The 17,798-nt window shown below is 51.7% G+C and overlaps 1 protein-coding gene across 6 annotated transcripts in view; it reads right to left on the bottom strand.

Annotated features, from left to right (window-relative positions):
• The window catches only part of STARD8 (StAR related lipid transfer domain containing 8), a 108,464-nt gene that overhangs the window by 4,246 nt on the left and 86,420 nt on the right, over window positions 1-17,798 (bottom strand). For all 6 annotated transcript variants that reach the window (XM_067304520.1, XM_067304517.1, XM_067304518.1 and 3 more), the window contains 9 exons: window positions 15,469-15,550; window positions 9,596-9,659; window positions 5,144-6,516; window positions 3,579-3,752; window positions 2,870-3,029; window positions 1,708-1,906; window positions 1,189-1,399; window positions 804-918; window positions 20-235 (listed from right to left, as the gene is read on the bottom strand). In XM_067304520.1, the coding sequence (XP_067160621.1) occupies window positions 20-235; window positions 804-918; window positions 1,189-1,399; window positions 1,708-1,906; window positions 2,870-3,029; window positions 3,579-3,752; window positions 5,144-6,516; window positions 9,596-9,652 (2,505 nt within the window). In that variant the 5' untranslated portion in view covers window positions 9,653-9,659; window positions 15,469-15,550. The remainder of the gene's footprint in view (window positions 1-19; window positions 236-803; window positions 919-1,188; window positions 1,400-1,707; window positions 1,907-2,869; window positions 3,030-3,578; window positions 3,753-5,143; window positions 6,517-9,595; window positions 9,660-15,468; window positions 15,551-17,798) is intronic.

The following is a 17,798-nucleotide window of genomic DNA, read 5'->3' as shown; positions in this document are numbered from 1 at the left end:
CCTCCACAGTGGCATTTACCTTTTTGCAAGAGAGCTCCGTGTTCAGGGGTCCCGGAGTGCTCAGCCAGCCTTTGAATTTCTCTGATGACTCTTTGAGCAGGTTCTGGACACTCTGCTCAAAATAGGAGTGTAGATCCTTGCCCTCCCCTTGACACATGACTTCAGTCAGGGGATGTGGGTAAGCATCTGCTGCCATATAGGAGCTGCTCAACTGGAGCAAGATGTCATGGGAGACCTACAAACCAAACACATACAGGTCTTCAAAAACCCAGGCAGATCTGCTACCTGATCCAGATCTGCAGACCTGAACTCCGAAGCCACAGGCAGTAGGAGGCAGTGGTTCTGCTGCGGGGGTGCAAGCCCACCTTTAAGTGAGGAAGTTCTAAACAGAAATACTCCTAAGAGCACGTCAGTGCTTATCTGCCCAGTTATGCATTTCCCTGGTGCTGGGCACCATTGGGTATCCTCACCGAGATGGACTTATCACCGGTCCTGCATAGCTAGAATACTACAACTCCTCATCTGGCCAAGGAGGGCAGTGAGGGATGGACACAGCCTTTCTGAACATATATCCTGTAGTTTGTGACCTGCATCGCCATGAGACACTGTGAAGCTGGGATTCACTGACCCCTCATTGCTCCTGGGGCTGACTGACCTGTGGTAGATGCCTGCCCGAGGATGGGGTGCCATTAGGTCACTCCACACTGACCCCACAAGACCAGCAATCTCACAGTGAGATCACATCTCCTGCTGGCAGTGCCTGTGGGGAGCAACGCCAGGCTGGAAGAGCTGCAGCCACCCACCTGGAAGAGCTTCTTGCAATCTGTGATCATGTGGGAGAGCCCCTGAGTAGCAGCCATGTTCTCATTCAGGTCTTTCTGGTCAGGCTTCCCCACGGTGCCTCTCTTGTGTATCACCCTGCGAAAGAGAGCGTACATTGCTAGGACCGAGCAACGGGGTGTTACATTCTGACACGCTCACCCGCCGCCCCCCGCCCCAGCCCCTTGCTTTGCTAAGCAGAGAAAAAGAGGGTTGTGCTGAGAACAGGCATGTTCCCACCATGCCTTAACACCTGGTACGCATGGCCTGCCGTTCCCAAGACAGGGAAGAGGCAATGGAGAGAGCTGCAACAGGAGGAGACGGGGGATGTAGGAAGGCTGTGAAGGCCAGAGCTAGTCTAATCATTACCTTGGCGAGGTGCTTTCCTTCTTGGACACGTTGAGGTGGAAGATGGACGGGGCCAGACACACCGCGAGGTTTCCGGCAGTCATTTGGTTCTCCTCCGCGGAGGCAATGTCACTGAGGAAGTACAGCAATGTCTGCAGCACCTCCCGGTTCTCATCAGGCATGAGGATAATGGCAGCCTGCACAGCCTGCAGCCGCTGCTCCTTGGACACGACTGATGGCACAGAGGAAAAACGCGTGGTCAGTCAGCTCTCTCCCGACGGGGAATCACCTGGTGTTAACTAATCAATTAGCCTGTTCCCTACATCCTCTCTCTGAATGCAGCAGGGAGCCAAGAACAGAGATTCCTCTTCCCTGGGAGATCCTGGTCTTCACCCCAAGCCTGGCAGCCCAGTGGCTGACCTGCCCTATATCAGCATCTGTTGCCTTAGAACGGCTCCCTTTTGACCCTGGGCCCTCTCATGAGCCCCAGGAGACCTGCATGGCTCTACCCCGGGAGGACATTCTGCGGGGAGCACTTACACTGGTAGATTTGCAAGAAGGTGTCTGTGAGCTTGCTGGTGAAGATGGGCTCTGGCAGGTCACGGAAATACTGTTTCAGCAGGTCAGCCACATCATAGGCCGACTGCCCATCGTAGTTGACGTTGTCAGGGCTGGTTTCATTCATGTGCCTGAGCGCCTGAATCCGGGACTTCACCCCCGACTTCCGGAAAATGCCAACCTGCCCGAGGAAGAACAGGTCATCGTTCAAAAGCAAAGTGGGTGCTGGACCCCTGGCAGAAGGCCACAATACCCAGATGTCTGGGCCGACTCTCCTAGGACATATGAGGAAGCCCTTTCCCCAGAAAGCCTCAGTTCTCAGCAACCCTGGAAGCAGAGCCTGGCCAAGAAAAACGCTGGTGGGATGCGGAGTTCCCCGTGAAAATCTCGCCCTCCCCTTTCACCACAACTGAGCACTGTTGCACCTTCCCCAAACGCTCCCTACGCCACCACCATCTTGCGAACTTTGCTAGCACCTCCAAATCAGCTGGATGCCCTCTCTGCCCTGGGACACAACAGGAGCAGAAAGAGTCAAAGGTCCAGCAGGGAAGGAAAGGGGCTCCCTATCCAAGAGGCTGCATGGGCAGGGAGCTACGCTGGAGGTGACGACAGGGACGATGCACAGAGGCAAAGGAGACTCCCCAGTTTGAGCACTGCAGGAGTCTCCAGTGGCAAATAACCCCCCATGGCAGGTAGGAGCTGCACAGCGTGAAGAATTTGCAGCCCAAACATTAAACCTCCATAGCAGAGGCGAGTGGGGGGGTCTCCTTCCCCCAGCACCCACAGGAAGCCAACACTACCGTCACCAGGGCAGCAGTATCTGCCATGGCCTGGCAGCACCAAGGGTGCATTACACTGTTTTGGGGACAAATAACTATTCCCCTCCTCCTCTCAGCCTTGAGTGCAGTCTGGGCTAAATATACCATAGCAGAAAACAGTCACTACTCATATGGCTTACAACACAGTCCTGACATCGCTGAATGGATACTCCTACACAAGGTGAACAAAAAGCACTCTTTAAAGCTAGCTTGGTTCCAGAAATCACAGTGCTATCTCTTAGCAGCTTCCTGAGAGCACCCCAACGCCTCGGAGAAGGGTCAGCGAAGGCCGCGTGCGCTCCTGTATCGCGCAAACAGCCCCTCACCTGGTCCAGGCACTGGCTGCGGATGTAGCGCATCGCCTGCTGGATGCTCTGGGGCAGAGGCTGCCCTGTCCTCTGCACGTTGATGATTGGCGGCACCCCAAAGACCATTTTGTCCCTGTAGTCGGGGACTTTACTCCTCTTCATAAACTTGGGCACTGTCCTGTGAGGGTGGGACAGAATAATGATAGAATAATTCAGTATAATGAACAACTCCCTCAGCATCACTGCACAGAAGGGAGAAGGACATCAGGCAAAACACACGTGCGCACACCCACACAGATGCCTCTGCCTTGTTTTGAATATAAGAAAGGCAAGATTTGAGCAGCAAGTGCTACATCTTCTTCTAAGCCAACATGTTTTAATACTTAGCTGCAGTAGGAAACCACTGCCCTGCTCTCTTACACTGTGTAGCATTTTTAATGCTCTACAGATAACTGCATCCAACCCTCCTGGACGCAGCCAATGCTGGGAGTCAGGCTGCAGCCCCCAGACCACACTTGTGAGGACACACATAGCCATGCAGAGCAAGGAGAGTCTCTGTTCAGCTATTTCTCCTCCCTCTCCATCGTCTCCACACATGGAGCTCGCTTCTGCCCTGGGCTGAGGAACCTGTGCTGGATATGGCTCCGTGCACGTTGCAGGCAGAGTCAAAGCCCGATGCTTGTCACTCACGCACGTCGTCTAGGTTTCTCCCTCCCCATTAGCTCACCACGTCCAGGCTTGCTTGTGGGGCACAGAATATTTCTCCATGATGGCAGTGAGGCGAAGCAGGGAGCATTTCTGGAGCAGGTTGAGCTGAGCCGACGACTGGCGGTTGATCTCCAGGGAGGCAGAGTTCAGGCTGGGTCTGTGGGAGTTCTGGAAGCTGTGCCAGCGGAGCTTCCTGCGGGGCGACAGGGCACGCTGGTGGCAGAGCAGTGGCCCAGGAAGAGTGTTTCCCTCCTCCTTGGCTGCTGCCCAGCCCGGAGCAGGCCCAAGGCCCCTCCTGCATTAGGGGAAGGTGCAGGTGCTCCAGCAGCCAGGCTAAACCAAGCTTGAAGGGAGCAATTCCAGCGCAAAACCTAGTGCTGTGCGTGCTCTTTTCTAATCCTGGTACTTACAAACTGAGTGTTAGAAGGTGCTAGGGAGGAGCACAGAGATACAAGAAGTTGACTGACATTTTCTTTTACCGTAAAGGACAGGTCCCCCCGCCTTGGTGCCCTTGAAGCAACCACCATCCTCCCTATTTGCCACCCTGGGCTGCACAGGCTCACCACGCTCCACACCGAAATGCAAAGACTAGCCCAGCACATCCCAGAGACGGGGAGAATTTATATGCTCGGAGAGATGCAAGCCTGCGGGACCACCACACAGAGCAATGCCGAGGCAAAAGGGACATCCCCAACTCAAAACTTACTTTCTGAACAACAAATGACACCCCAATGAGGCAGCATTCTCTCGGAAGCCTGCTATAAATCCTTTCCAAATCCAGGCTGCTCTGGGAAGGTTCCTGCCCCGCTGCTCCTGTATGTCCCCAAACCCGGAAAGGCGCAACGGACGTTCCCACCTAACGAACAACCACCCTACTACGTCCCTCCACACCCCGCCAGCAGGCACATTACCCTCCAGTGTCTGCCTAGCAGGGGCTAGAAACTCCACAAAATCCAGCAATGGCTGGAGTTTTCAAAGGAAGTAAAAGGGAAAACGAGCATAGTGAAAGCGTCTCCTGCATTTCAGACCTGTTCTTAATAAATGAATCTAAGTTAAAAGCATTTATTTACAGGTGCATATGGGCAGGCAGATCCCAGGTTGTAGGTAACAGGGCCAGTGGCAGCGAGAACGAGTGTCTCTCTTGCGAGTGCCAGCAGTGGTTGCTTCTGGCCACCAGAGCGCACCAACAACCCGCGCCGAGCTCTCCTCGCTGCCCAGCTCCTCGGGCACCCTGGGGGCTTTCTTTTAATCAGCAGCTTCATTAGCTCCACATCTTTTCAGTCACAAGGGAAAGGATGACATAAGCAGGCTGCCAAGCCAGAGTCTGCATGGCACCAAGAAAAGGCTGCAGTGCTGTTCCCCCTAAATCCAGGACCCTGAATCCTAGGTGCAGAAAAGCCTTAGGAAAGGCTTGCAATGCCCGAGGCCACCAGCATGCTCCACCAGCTCCAGGAGCGACCTCTACAAAACGCTGCCTTTAGAGGAATGAGCTCTTCCCACCCGCCGGCTGCTCCTGAGACACTTTCACCAGGCATGGAGATGCTGCAGGAGTGACGCGGCCCAGAGCCCCGCAGCCCCGCTTACCTACACGGCCTGGTGAGCGACGCTCCCACGCCGGAGTCCCGGCGCTCCCGCATCTCGATCTCCTCGGCCTCATTCAAAGAGTTGCCCGTGCTGTCGAAATCACTGGCAGATGTGCCAACATCAGACATGGACTGCTCTTCGAAGTGCAGGTTTGAAGGGAAAGTGGGCTCCCCTCCTGAGTCTGTCTCTTCCTCCTCCTCGTCCCCTTCCTCCCCAACCAGGTCTGGGGAAATGGCTTTATACCAAAGCTCCACTTTTTGCTGCAGGCCCCACATGTGTTGCAATATGTCGTCAAGGTTCTCGTAGGTCACCTCCCCATCCACCTTGGAGAAATCCTCGCCGCTGTCAAACTCTGGCACATTGTCATACACACTCACCCGGCTGCCCAGGGAGCTGCACGAACCCCTCCGCTGCCGGTACTCAAAGCCCTGTGGGGAGGATGAGTCCTCCATGCTGCTGCTGCTGCCACCCCCTCCACCTCCCGCCAGCCCAACAGATTTGTTCCCAGATTTCCAGTTGGTCAAGGAGCTGCCACCCAAAGGACACAAGCTCTCAATGGAGAGGGATTTGGGGAAAGTGCCCGGCTTGTGGTCCCTGGGAATGTAGACCAAGCAATCCCCTTTGCACGCCTGCCGGTGTGGGTATTCTCCAGCAGCCCAGTTGTTGCTGTTTTTCATGGCTGCTTCAAAGTCCTCTAGGTAAACTCCACTGCGTTTCGGGTCAGAGCTCACCTTGCTCCCTCGTGAGCCTAACAAGCGGTTAGTCCTGTATGATACTGAAAAGAAGTGTTTTTTGCCATGGAAAGAAGCAGATATTCCTCTTTTAGGGCAGTTGGCCTTGGTGACTGTAAGGTCCCCATTACACTTCACAGAGTCCCATCCTGGTTTGGTCGTGACACCGTTGCTTGGGGCATCCTTCTCTTCTGAGCTGGCTTTCTCTTTGTCCTTCCTTCGGAGAGACTCAATCCTCTTTAAGAAGCTGCGAGACCTTCGCTTCCTAGGTTTCTCCTTAGAGCCCTCGCTCTGGTTTGAGGGCTGGTCTGTCAAGGAGCGGTCACTTAAACTTTGGCTGGATTTGGCAATGGTGGCAGTGTCCCGTATCGGGGATGGGTCAGGTGGCGTGACCACGATGCCGAGAGTGCCACCTGTGCTGCCTGTGCTGGCATTGCTGTGGAGCGACACAGCCTCCAGGTTGGTGCTCAGGTCTGTGAGGACACTCTCACGGCTGGACGTCTGCCTCATGGTGGAATTCAGGACTTCCGAGCCTTGGGAGAGGACATCGACAGACCCCACTCTGGACCACCTCTTACTTTCCCTCTGAAAAGCCCACCGGTCACTGATGGCGCACAGATCTTCCTCTTCAGAGTCTTCATTCTGAGGGTGACCAAAAACAGGGAAGAATCAGACCAATGGAGTCAGTCGGTACATCCTCCCTCCCCCCTTGTCAGGGATATATACTCAACCTGAAGTCACAGCCCTCAGCACAGCTTTGGATGGAGAAAGTGAGTTGTGTGCATGACCCATTAAATGACTCAACAATCCCACTCTGATTGCTTTCCGTAACAGAGAGGTTAAGTAGCCAAGTATTTTGCCCACACTCCGAGGGCTATATTGTACTAGGGAAGGGAAGACGCTATTTCCATGCTAATTCTAAATGTCTCATAGGAACGGAGAAGCAGTAACGCCATGTATTTATAACAGCATGACATGTCTTGCTGTTGTACCCTGACAGACGGCACGCCGGTCATGTGAGCCAGCAGAAACACTTGAGGCTCATGAGCCAGCCAGGCTCCAGGGCTGCCCAGAGCGAAAGGTGGTGTCCAGAGGAACAGACCCAGCTAGGAGACAACGGGCAGACAGGGACACTTTTGCTTCTGATAGATCTGTTCATATCAAAAGTGTTCCTGAATTATGATTCAAGCCCATGGCCTCCAAGACCCAAGAGAAAACTCCCAGGTCCAGCCAAGCCATCCTTCTGGAGCGTGAGACTGACTCACTTTTGCATTGACTGCTATGCCCTAGCAGTGATAAGGAAGGAGCGGGCAGAGTTAAGCAGACCAACTAGGTCTTTCCTGAGATGATGCTTTCTGTGGAGAGAGAAGAAACGACAGATATGGGAAAGCTGGGATACTCTCTGCGTTTATCTAACAGGGATGCTCACCCTGACACCTAGCAATGACACATTAAACATATGCTGTGGTTAGCTATTTCTCTGCTGATCCCTTCCTCAGAAACATCCAGTTATGAACTGAAGGAGAATAAGGGATCTGGGCGTTCAATACAGCATGATTTCCCAAATCAAAATAAGGGCAGTTGGAACAAGTAGGAATACACCCACATAATGATTTCCATATGCTTAATACCAAACTGGTGGACGTTTTACATGTATTATTCATTAAGGGAAATATGAAAAGTTTGTTATTAATATGCCAATATATTTTTTAATGCCAAAACAGAGTCCATCAGCTTCCCATTAAAGAATCTCCATAGAACAGTTTGTTTCTTCAAGAAAGTAGTATGGTCATGAGAAGGTATCCAAACTATCAGACTACTTGCTTCAGTCAGTCTAAATGTCACAGCCATTTATCTAATGTTTCCCTGGACTTTGGATGGTAAGGCCTGCTAGAATAGGAAAATGATTGTAAGAGCTGATCCAAACTGGAAGGGTAGGGTGAAAGAAGAGGAGGATGCAGACACCAAAAATTCAGAACAGAAATGCTCTTTCCCCTCCCCAGTCATAATTTCCTGAAAACAGTGATGAATAAAAATGGAGAAAAAGAAAAGTAGAATAGTGACCAAGTAGCTTTACCTGTGATGAAAGACATTGGCTGGCGTTAAAAGCTTCAATGCCTTCCAAAGAAGAAATGAAAAGCAATAAAGTGCTGCTAAAATCTATGGCTTTGAGTTTTAAGCTCATTCTGCCCCATGCCCACAGGAAAGCGCCACGCTTTCAGCTCCTGACTGTGATCTGATAACTTGCAGAGCATTCTGCCTGACTCACGGCATCAGCTAGATCTGCCCCAAACAACCGTCCTAGCAACTATCTCCACTATCTGTGGCATTTCTATTTTAAACCCCACTACCTTGGAGCTGTTGCAATAGCTGAAGCATAAACAGCTTTACATTCAGCCAGCCAGCGCGCCATCGTCCCCTTCCCCCTTTGCTTGTTTGTGCCCTGGAGAAGGGGATCCGGACACGGGAACAATATCCCCACATGGCGACCTTCCTGCAATTTTGCCGGACAGGTGGGAGCCCTTGGCTTGGAGGTCCTGGTCCTCCAGCTGCCACAGCGCACAGGTGGGACGCAGAGCACACGAAGCCCACAGTAAACAACGCTGAGACTTGTGCTTTATTGTTCGCGACACATGGGCTGGTTTTATTTCTCCCTGTGGAGGAGCCCCCTTTGGGGTTAGGTTTCCTCACTAATCCATCCTGCCAGAGATCTGCTTAAGGAAATCCCCTCGCAGCTCACTGCGCGGCACTGTACTGCAGCAGCTGCAGGCTCCCCCTCCGCAGCACGAGCGCTCTGCAACGCACGTCGTGGGGATGGGAGCTCACCTGGGATCACGGGCCAAGGACAGCCCCACTGAGCCCATGCTGAAGCATCCCTTTACCCCTACGGTATTCACCAGCTCATACGGCCTTCACAACATTGCGTTCAAACATGACGAATGGGACCTCTGACATGAAGCACTTTCTACCAGGGATGCACAGCACTAAACAAAAGACTCTGAAGGGAAAGGACTAAACACAGCAGAAGGCACCTCACACCCAAAGAAACTTCCCACTGACACTGTGAACGCGATGGTGAAGGAAGAGCAAGAAAGAGCCACCAGGGCTTCACATCCCTGGAGCCCTGCCGGAGCAGGGCTCTCAACAATCCTGACTCAACAGAGACCTACAGCTTGCGGGTTTGGCCACCTGGCAGCCTCCAGGACAGCTCCCACCCGCCCAACGCTTCCAGCCTTCCCTCCCGTCCCCGGCACTGCTGGGCCAGCGGCAGAGGCGGCCCCTGCGGCTGCTGAGTTTTTTCTCTCCCACACCCTGCCTACCCCATCTAGCAGGCTGTTCGTCATCCCACCGCCTCGTGGAGACTATCGTGGCTGCTTTAGCCAGAGCAAACTGGCTAGCTCATTTAACAGCCGCCTTCCAGGCAGCACCCACGGGGTACAGTGCCACGGGGCACCACCGTATGCAGCAGGAGAACGCGGGCTCCTGATTCGACCAGGCGGTCCCTGGGTCATGTCTTTCCTGGGAGATGACGAAAAAAAATAAACCAACAGCAGTGCCTGGGGCAGAGAGAGCTGGGTGTTGTTATGTGCACCAGTACAGGGTCAGCCCTAGAATATTACTGATGTTATTAATGAAAACAGGTTTGCTGCTCCACCAGTTTGCACACATTCCCCCCTGCGCCCCTCAGTCCCCGGCCTGCCCTTGAAAGCCCGGGCCTTACCTGTTTACGCTGAAAGTGGACTTCCAGCTTCATGGAGGCACATGTGTTCAGGGTCATCAGCCTCCTGCAAAAAAAAAAAAACAAGAGAAGCTTTACTCCGGTTCTGGCTTCCTACTCTAGCTGCAATTTTTTTTTCTGTCTAAGAGCTCTTGTTGCACATTGTCACCTGCCACCAAACAGCTGGGGATCAAGGGATCAAATGGACATGCGGAGCCTGGGGCAGCTCCAAGTTTATTCCCAGCGGAGCACACAGTCCCAGGGCAGGTTCACAAAGCTGCACCCTCTGGCTGGAGAAAAGGTCCGATGGACACCTCGCATCTCCTTTACCCAAGCATGAGAACGCAATCCTATGAGCCTTTGGCATCGCGACCAAGGAGTTTCAACGGCTCTAGCACACTAGTGGCACATGTGTTTGATTGCATGCCAGAGGGGATTTTGCAAGTGTATAAATCAGAAAGACAGTCCGCTCCTTCAGTACAGGTACTGGGACATTCTGGCCAAACCTACATACTTACAGCTACTCCAGCAATCTCTGTTTACTCTCCCACAACAGCGGCCACAGCATCAAAGGACGCCTGCCTCCCGCCACTCGCTGCACCCCTGCACACTGCTGCGATCCACTTGGATGCCGGTGACTTTCAAGTCTCATTTGCCATGCGTTCCAGAGGGCACTTCCTCTGCTTTTTGAAGTTTTTGTCCTTGGCTGTAAGTTAGCCCCATTCATGGTGCTGGAAGGCAGCTGTGACCTCTGCAGCCGCCTCCGCGGAGGAGCAGCTTGGGCCAAGCTCTTCCGGCCATGCCGGGGCGTGCTGTTAACCCTCTCTGGTACTGACGGGTTCTCCAGCTTAAACACAAAGTGACTCTCTTTCCTCCTTGAGCTAAAACAAGCTCAGGCTTTTATTCTCAAGAGCCTCGCTCCAAAGTCACCAAACACTAAGATCATTCTGATTTCAGATTATAAATGCCAAGCAATAAGAACACTACAAACATCTTCAGGCAATTAGATCAAAGGCGGTATGACTTAGTGACCCAGTGGGTTTAAGGCCAAGGCTGTTTTTGGCTCCAGAGGCCTGATTGCAAATAGTCTTCACTTTGCATCTGAGTATGTGCTCAGCCCAGCTTGCGATGCCTCTGCTCGGGCAAGATGCAGCGCTGGCAAAGCACGGGGAGCACGTGTGCTGGGGAGGTGGAGAGTGGGGACAGAGGGTGCAACGTGGTAAGGAAGGCTCGAAGCCCAGCTATGGTCAGGCGCGAAACCAGCCCCAGCGAACCAAAGCATGGGGCTGGGAAAGGAGATGGCCCAGCTCAGGCGTGTATGCAGAGGGTGGGAATCCACCGCTGTGCCAGGGCTCTGGAGGGCACGGCAGGAGGGAGAGAAGCAAGAGTGGCCTCTCTCCCAGCCTCAGGCTGTAAAGAAGCTCCTACCGCAGCAGTGGAGATCCGGTAGAGCGGAAAGGAAGCCAGAGCAGCTCCCATCCACAACCACGCTGGGCCCAGGCCAGCACCATGACCTCATCTCGCTTTTCTCCCAGAACGCATACCTCGTTTCTTTGCAGATACTTCATTATCTGTCCGCTCAATCTGTCCACTCCAACCCCTTGGGAACATCATCTTGGGATTCCCTCAGGATTACCTAGGTAGTTTGTTATTTCCAAGGCTCTGGGGCAAACCCCATAAATCTCCCCAAAACAGCCACCTGCCAGCATCAGCGAATGCCTGGGAGCTGGTTTGCCTGCTCACCCTGGGGTGAAAGCACGTGGCTTTGGAGGTGGTCAGGAATGTCCCATCCCTCCATCCGCTGCGCGTGTTAGCTCCGGGTCTGCACGAAGGTGCAGCGGGTGAGCGGAGGGGTGCAGGGGAACGCGATGCTTTCTGGAGCAGTCCTCACTAAAACGCAGTGCCTGGGCTCTTGAAGAGGCCCAGCGCTGCAGAGGCCACAGGGCATCACCCGCGGGCATGAGGCTCCTCCGCCGGGCTGCAGAGGCTGAGCACCACTGCCACCACCAGCACCACCACCGCCGCCGCCCTGGAGCGCTGCTGGGGCCGGCTCGGCACTAGCTGATGGGGAACACAAGGGAAAATAAAACCTGTGTTTCACAAAGACATGGGAAGAAAAGCAAGCAGCAGGCGGTGAAAAGAAAACAGAGGGAGCTGCTTTATGCCGAGTGTTTTAATGAAATGCTCTGAGGTGGGAAGGGAAGACACGAGCCCCGGACATGAGGCACCCACCTCCCTGCCTATTACTAAGCCACTCCGGGAAGCCAGCTAAACTGTGCTGACACTTAGCTGACGGCAGATTAAGTCTTGCTTTATCCATTGTCCAATTTCTGATCAATTTAGTAACGGTTTCCACAAGGAAGCTAGCAATATAATGGCTAGTGAACAAGCAGGGAGGTAGGGAAGAGAGATCCCACCAGGCAAGATGGCAAATCCCCAGCAGGAATTTAATTAGATCTCCAGCGTGCTTAGAGAAACGCATCTCCTCTGCGCTTGCACAGAGCCCGGTGGAAGGCAAACGGCTCCTAAACACAGATTGGGGACGGTTTCCAGAGCTGCCCTGAGGAAATGGTCGGCTAGCAGAGGGCACAGCGAGGACAGTCCCGCAGACATCCCCGAACCGTTCCCACAAAGCTGACGTGCACACGCCAGGTTACCTGCCTGACTCTGGGCTCCGCACATGTCAGCAAGACGCGTGGAAGAAAAACCACAATCAAAGCATTCTGAATATGCAGTTTTATGTGCAAATTCTGCAGGAACCCAAGAGAGACTGCTGCCCCAAAAGCGCGACCACAAAAAGGGAAGGTTACTCGGCCACAGCTAGAGGGGTGCGAGTCAGCCATGTGCACGCAGAGCATCAGCGCCAGCGCTAGGAAGAGACCTTGGAACTGGTGGCTGCTGGCCCTTCTCTGAGCCTGCTAGACTTGCCCCTTCAAGTTCTCTAGGCTAGAGTTCAAGGTCCTTTTTTTTTTTTTTTTTTATTTACAGAAGTGAATGAATCTGCAATTAACTCAGTTTAATTAGCAGCTTCATAAATGCTACTACAAGCACAACACAAGTTTTGTTCCAGCATGCAAATACCAAGTCTGCACAGACAAAAAAAAAAAAAAAAAAAAAAATCAGGTACATTTTACGAAAAATTCGACTAATACTCCTTTTGCAACCCTACTGAAAACTCCCGAACAAGACAGCCATGGTTTACCAGTGTGCACTCTGAGCCAGATGGGCAAAGTCAACCACGCAGGTGCAGAAGCCTAACGCTGATCATGCCCACCTACTTCACTGCTAAAATCCACAGTGCCCTGCTGGTTCTAGGATGCTGCTGAAGGAGAGCTGCTGTAAGTCAGTTTTTGTGGGGGAGAAAAAAATAACTCTAAAGTAATGACAGCTGTGAGCCAAAAGTTGATGACTGACCGTCAGAATCAAGCTGGTGTTCACCTGAAGTGAGTAAGCTTGGAGTAAAGGTCACTTAGGTTTACCTGCAGGTCACCTGAGAAAGGCCTGGCATTTATGTAAGCATCACGGCTTTGGAGAGAAAATTTGTCTGATTAACAAGAGCAGAGAGACTGAGTTGGAAGCAAAGAACTGACTTTATCCGGTCCAAGCAACTGCAATATCAAACATGTGCCCTGCCTGTCACTCATCTGGAGCTCAGCCAAGCAGCCTCCCACTCTGCTCCTCGCTGGCTGGAGAAGTTCAACAGCAAAGGGATTAAATTAATGGACTTTTGGCAGAGGGAGCGAGATGGAAACATGTCTGTGCCAGTGGGGAAGAATACATGTACAAGGGATTTCATTTTCTTGGAAGAGCTACATGTTTATTTCCCCTTTTTGGCCTTTTTGTTAGCCAAATGCTGCCCACGGCCACCTCGAGGCCCCTCAAGACTACACAACAGCTTTGGAAAGTGGCTCCAGACTTTTCTTTTCCAAGAACCTTGGTCCTTCGTGTCCCGCCCAGAGCACACTCTTCCCGGGGGCACCAGCTCTGACACAGACTGCTTGAAGTGATCATAGGAGCAGGTGGAGATGACCCGTTCCAAGTTATCGGAGCAAAACAATCTCAGAAACTCCTCCAGCCAGACAGACAAAGGCAAAAGGACATCAAAGCTCAGACAGGAACGGACTGTTATCCCAGCACTTCAGAAACTACTCCTCAGCTCCCCCACCCCGCTATGACTGCAGTAAGAAAAAGAAAAAAAACAAGAACTTGCAATGCACCCAGAGGAACTGAAACAGGGGATCCCCTCCCTGCCCATCAGAGCAGCCTCTGTATTGGAAGAGTAAATAAGTAACAGATAAAGTTCTTATCTCTTGTCCTTTCTGTTGCACAGACGTGTGTGTGGGAAGGAAAACAAGGAATATTAGTCGTGCTGAGTACCACTCGGTTTCTCATCGTGGAGTCAGCGTGGCGTCGCAGACATAATGATGTGTTCCAAAAAACAAAAGTAGGGACCTGAGTCATTCACACCACCAGACTGATGCACAGCCTCACTGGACAGTCAGAGATCGTGGGGGATACGAAGTCTCCCCTCTTTTAGATATTTTTGCTTAGTGAAGACAGTAGCATTTACAGAGTTCATCTCTGAAATACCATAACACATTCTCTGCCAAAAAAACTATACAGTGGCATCTCTTGAAGCTATTTTCAACCCTGTTGTTGCAAAGAGTAGTGTGTCTTTGTGGAAAACATATCACGCAGTTTTGTTGCCAGGCACTTGGGATGACTAATGTTACTCACACAAACTAAGCTAAGGCCTCTAGCCACGCACTTCATTAAAAGAGAAATCCTTAGTCAGAACAACCAACAAAATGTTTATTCCGGGAAAAGAGAATGAATCTACCAACACAGACTCCAGCCATACAAAGAAATTGAACAGTCCAAAACTGACGGTGGAGACACTCTTGAACAAGCCTACCACCACTGAACACCCCCAACCCAGCTCCTAAAACCTGCTCAAAGGGCTAATTAACAGCATGTAATTTTCACGCAGCACCTCTCATTGCACGAAAGCTCAGCAAATCCCTCACTGCATATTTTCTTTTATTTGCAGGGGGCAAGCACCAGATGACCAAGTGAAATTCTGTCCACAGATAGAATTTCAGCCACAGGCACCTTGACCTGAATTTGGCTTATGCAAACAACTGAGCAAAATCCCTTCACTGTTTCCCAGAGATGTGGTTTCCAAAAACTGTTTTATTCTCAGAGGCATTATTAAGCATCCTTGCAAAATAAAGCTATACAAAATAGATTTTGGGGGAACATGCCTCATGCCTCATTCCCCTCAGGATCACATGTATACGAGGTATGACCCAGAGCAACTAGCGGTAAAAGAACAGAGCATGGGTAGCTGGTACAGCAAAAATGTGTCTCCCTTTGCACCTCTGCTCAGTTTTAGAGTTTACCTCTGACTAATTCATTTCTGAATAGAGCTCTACAGGCTGGAGTTACCCATACATAAGGTTAAAATAGAGCCTGAAAGTTAATCAAAGAGGAGAAGAATTCCTGGTAAATGCTCCTGTTCTTCAGGGCTTCGTATGTTCAAAATACCGCAGTTTCTCTAGCACCATACTGCATCCAACAAGTTGGCAACTTTTCCAGATTTGAAAGAATAAAGTATCCAAACCCCCCACCGCACAGATGTAGCCCCTTTCAGATGCCATTTCTCCAGACCACAACACGTCACTGCCAGGCTAGGTAGGAGGCAATCTACCTTGCTGTGCCCGCCACGCTGGTGATGCCCCACAGGGAATTTCAGGGCTAACCCAGCACTGGCCCAACACAGCGACAAAGTGGCTGTGGCGAGTCTTTGCCTGAGGCAAGTCCTTGTTTTTCTTCAATTTTCTGCAGACATTAATCTAGCTTGAAGGAAGCTATACCTGCACAGAGATTTGAGCGAGTCCTGGTCCAGGAAACTGTGGTCTTTCTTCACAGCGATGATGTCAAGCGGGAACAACGAGTCTGAGGAGAAGAGCAAGACGAAAATTAATCACCGTTTCTGAGCTAGTCCTTCCACCAGGTGCAACAACAAAATGCAAGTGTGGGAGAAGGGAGATACTGAAAGGAATAAGAAGAGGAGAGACACAGAGGATGGACAGCAAAGGAGGAAAACAGGAGAGCAGTAAAGACGAAAGGCGTGGGAGGCTTCTGGACTGTAAGAGTCAAAAGAAGCCGGTCAGGCTCGGGTATCGTATTGCCACTGGGAGCAGCTACCCCTGACAGCCGTGGCAGTGGGAGTGGAAGCAATGTCATCCTTAGAGGGCAACCTACAAACAGGGGACAACCTCATTCAGCTTGCTGAGAGGCAGCTCTTCACAGGCAGGACTCAGCCTGCGAACTCCAAACGCACAAGGAGGAGGTTTGCCGGCAATATTTCCTCCTGAAGGGACATTTTTTGTCTCCCAGACTGCAGCCCCAGAAGGCAACTAGCAAAGAATAAAAGACAGATAAATAAGGGAACGGAGAGAAGAGAATCAGTGATGCTCCGGTACTGTGGTGATGATGGCAAGCAAAATGCAGAGGTCAGAGTGATGATTTTGACAAACAGGGAGAGGGGTAGAAACGAACCCCCCTGGACTGCGAGCAGACGGGCTTGCGACACAAGCCACAAAACCGAGAAGGAAACGTCCCTTACGCAGCAGACAGCTGTCATCTGCTCATTTTCAGGCAATTTTCCCCTTGCAGGACAACTAATCTCAGGTTATTGTGCCCAGGGACCTTGGCATACCTGGAACGAGCACACCTCATGGAAAAAGACTTTTGCTGGGGTGGAGGTGCTAGCCCAGTTTTAGCGCTCCGAGATTAGCTGATCCAGAAATAAAACCCAGCCCTTCACAGTGCTTTCACACACCCACGCAGGTACCAGCGAGCAGCTCTGTTCCCGACCTGAACACATCTGGAGCCCAGGCTGTGTCCTATTTCAGGGAGTCCTGAGCTGCAAGCAGCGCAGCGAGGACAAACACAGAGGCTGATTTTCCTCTTGGCACCTGGATGAAAGGGTGAGAGCGCAGGAGAGGAGGCATGGATTACCGCGCTATCTTCTCCCCTCTGAACAACAGAGGCTTCTTGCTCATGCCCACGTGTCTCTGAAGGCACTAGTTTACACTGGGAGCTTTTAATTAGCAGGTTCGTGGTATGTGTAAAAGTGGAGGAACTGACCATCTCGCACAGGCTGTTCAAAGGAGAGCCTCGAGACAACAAGCCATTCCAGCTCAGCAGGGATCGTTTTGTTTCTGAAGTTAGCTTTCACCAAGCAGCAGCCACCCCCTCTCTACGCCCTTCTCTCATCTGCCATGCAAGGATCAGACCTCGCTTCACCAAAGGCGTGACCACAATAATTTATTGCCCAAAGTCCCACCGCACATCTGGCAGCAGTGGGCACAAAATCTGGAGCCTATGCCCAGTTGCCTAAAGCACAAGAGAGAGAAACCTGAAGGAAGACATTGCTGAGGTCAGGTGTGGAGGAAAACTGTGGCCTCCACCCATGGCGTTTTTTGGAGAGCGGCCGCCTCCCAAATACTGCCCAAGAGATATCTTAGTGCCCCGTAAAACAACGTATTATACATACACTGAGCTCTCTTGAAGTCTCTATGACTCCCTTCCCTCGCTAATCCCCCAGGGTCAAGAAAGCCATATAGGGTAGAGCAGTACGGTAGCTCCAGCATCTCATTCAAGTCCTCCCCCTGCCTCAAAGACCGTGGGTTGGGTCTCCAAAGGCAGATAGGCTTGCTGGCCTCGGGACAGTGGTTAGAGGACCAGCCAAAGGTGGTGCATGCCCAGAGACTTTGGGCAACGCATTCACGTTGGGGTTTTTCAGTTACTGCTGTGGTGACAAAGGTGAAGCATTTTTCAGGTAAGTTAGAGCAGAGGGGAAAAGCACCATAGGGCCTCCATCAAATTCCCTGCTCATGTCTTTCTCCTCGGAGAAAGCTCTGCTGGAACCAGCTACACAGGACTTTGACAATTAACCACAAGTGTCTAAGTCTGATTGTTAATGAAGCTACCAAGTGCAATTATCAAGGGAAAACTGAGCCCTGCCAGCTGCGGAGAAAAACAGAATGAAACAGTCGTAGTATGTGGAAATTTTTGCTCAGTGAGACTGGAAAAGGGTTGGTTTATTCATAGACTCCAGCATTTAGCACCCAATTCTTGTTTCCCTGAGTTACAAGCATTATTCAGGGCAAACACCTGGAGCTGAGGTCTCACCTAC

This window comes from Apteryx mantelli, chromosome 13 (genome assembly GCF_036417845.1).
Source record: "Apteryx mantelli isolate bAptMan1 chromosome 13, bAptMan1.hap1, whole genome shotgun sequence".
NCBI classification, from domain to species: domain Eukaryota; kingdom Metazoa; phylum Chordata; class Aves; order Apterygiformes; family Apterygidae; genus Apteryx; species Apteryx mantelli.
The sequence above is the reverse complement of the archived record's forward strand: the minus strand, read 5'-3'. Positions and strand labels throughout refer to the sequence as shown.